The 1,711-nt window shown below is 40.6% G+C and overlaps 1 protein-coding gene across 1 annotated transcript in view; it reads left to right on the top strand.

Annotated features, from left to right (window-relative positions):
- Positions 1-651, top strand: part of LOC117115621 (soluble scavenger receptor cysteine-rich domain-containing protein SSC5D-like) — a 19,422-nt gene extending 18,771 nt beyond the window's left edge. The window contains exon 9 of the mRNA XM_033259486.1: positions 311-651. Within this exon, the coding sequence (XP_033115377.1) occupies positions 311-636 (326 nt within the window). The 3' untranslated portion in view covers positions 637-651. The remainder of the gene's footprint in view (positions 1-310) is intronic.
- The last annotated feature ends 1,060 nt before the right edge of the window (positions 652-1,711 follow it).

The raw sequence follows: 1,711 nt of genomic DNA, 5'->3' as shown, positions 1-1,711 counted from the left end.
CCTCTATTTCAAATTCATGGATCCGCCACTTTAAACTTTGATACCTATGTTATGAATGTTTCGGCACGTTTGAATAAAATGAAGGTTTAACTTTTCATGTTTTCATACTTTATTTGTTATGACCTTGTGAAGTAGGCACTCTTTAATCGATTAAATCTGTCTTTAATACATTAAAAGCCCGTAGCTTCCAGGGGTGGTGGTGGCAGACCCCAACCAATTGGCCCGGGCAGCGAAGATGCCCCGAGCCCGCGTCCGTTCTCGGCCCTGCTACTATTAAGCAATTAGGTCTGTCTTTTCGTTATGTTTACAGGTTTCTCAGTTCGATTAGCTGATGGAGCTTCAGTTTATGAAGGTCGTCTTGAGATATATTATAACGGAGAATGGGGAACCGTTTGTGATGATAGATGGGATTATGAAGACGCACATGTGGTTTGTCGTGAACTAGGCTATGGAAATCCAGTGCGGACCCTCATCAGTACTGGATACCAAGGAGCATATGACCAAAGCATCTTTTTAGATGATGTTGACTGCATTGGTTGGGAGTCTAGTCTTTCGTCGTGTTCACATTCAACCATAGGTGTACATGACTGCACTCACTCTGAGGATGTTGCGCTTGAATGTTCTTCAGGTTTGTAGGATACAGTTATGGACTTGCTTTTAAATTCTCAGTTGTTACAGCGCCACCAACAAGCAAAGCCGGTGCGATTTTTTTCCCGTACGAAACATGTGCATGAAACTTCACTCGGGCCATCTCGGATTGACTCGACTCGAGTTCGATACGAGGAACAAGAGTAGACACTTCGCAATGTCGTGACACTTGAGTTTTACTTTTATTGCTCTTGCTATGTTTACCTACGGTAGGCCTATGAAATCTTACGGATTTATGGGATGTACGTGTGTAACAGGGGCGGATTTAGGGGGGAGGGGTCCGGCCCGGCCCCGCCCCCCCCCCCCTTTTTGGAAGGTAAAAAAGAAGAAAAAAAAGAAAAAAGAAAGAAAAAGAAAAAAATGATAGCTCACAACGCCTCAAATGGTATTTTCGGCGTCTACAACACAAAAATTTTGCGGGGGAATACCCCGGACCCCCTAGGGCATTGTTGTCTCGATCGGCCGAAATTTCGGCCCCCCCTTTCGCCCCCCTTTTGGATATCTCTGGATCCGTCCCTGGTTATGGCCCTTTAAAGATGATGAAAAAGGGAGTCCAAATGCGAAAAAATGGGTCCTTTTTCCTGACTGATTTTGGAGCATTAATTTTTGGAGGGCCATAACTTTGAAAGTATTAACATAACATGTCTAATTTTCACAAAACCCCAAGATCTTATAGAGTTTCATGTGTGTATTTTTTTTCTGGGTCGTTCTTTAATGTCTTTTTTTTTTATTTAATGGCCCTAAATATGGCCAGTTGCTATTTCGTGCCGATTTTTTGCGTGTCTCAAAAATTGAAAAATTTCAACAACCTTTGAAAACGTCATCTCAAGAAAAGTGTATGTGCTCCGATTATACAGTAAATTTGACAAAGTAGAAATGAATGTCTGATTCTAATATTATTCTTTAAAATATAAATGAAAATTTAACTAAAATTGAACCATAGTCAATTGGTTTAGGAATTAATAAAAATGAGGCCACGCTAGGCCTCCGTTGTTCTATGTCTGTCTCTTATACACATCTTGTATGTATATAATGTATATATGTATATGTATGTATATATGTA

This window comes from Anneissia japonica, unplaced genomic scaffold (assembly GCF_011630105.1).
Source record: "Anneissia japonica isolate Jap-2015-1 unplaced genomic scaffold, ASM1163010v1 scaffold16662_len1167910_cov178, whole genome shotgun sequence".
Lineage (NCBI taxonomy): Eukaryota > Metazoa > Echinodermata > Crinoidea > Comatulida > Comatulidae > Anneissia > Anneissia japonica.
The sequence above is the reverse complement of the archived record's forward strand: the minus strand, read 5'-3'. Positions and strand labels throughout refer to the sequence as shown.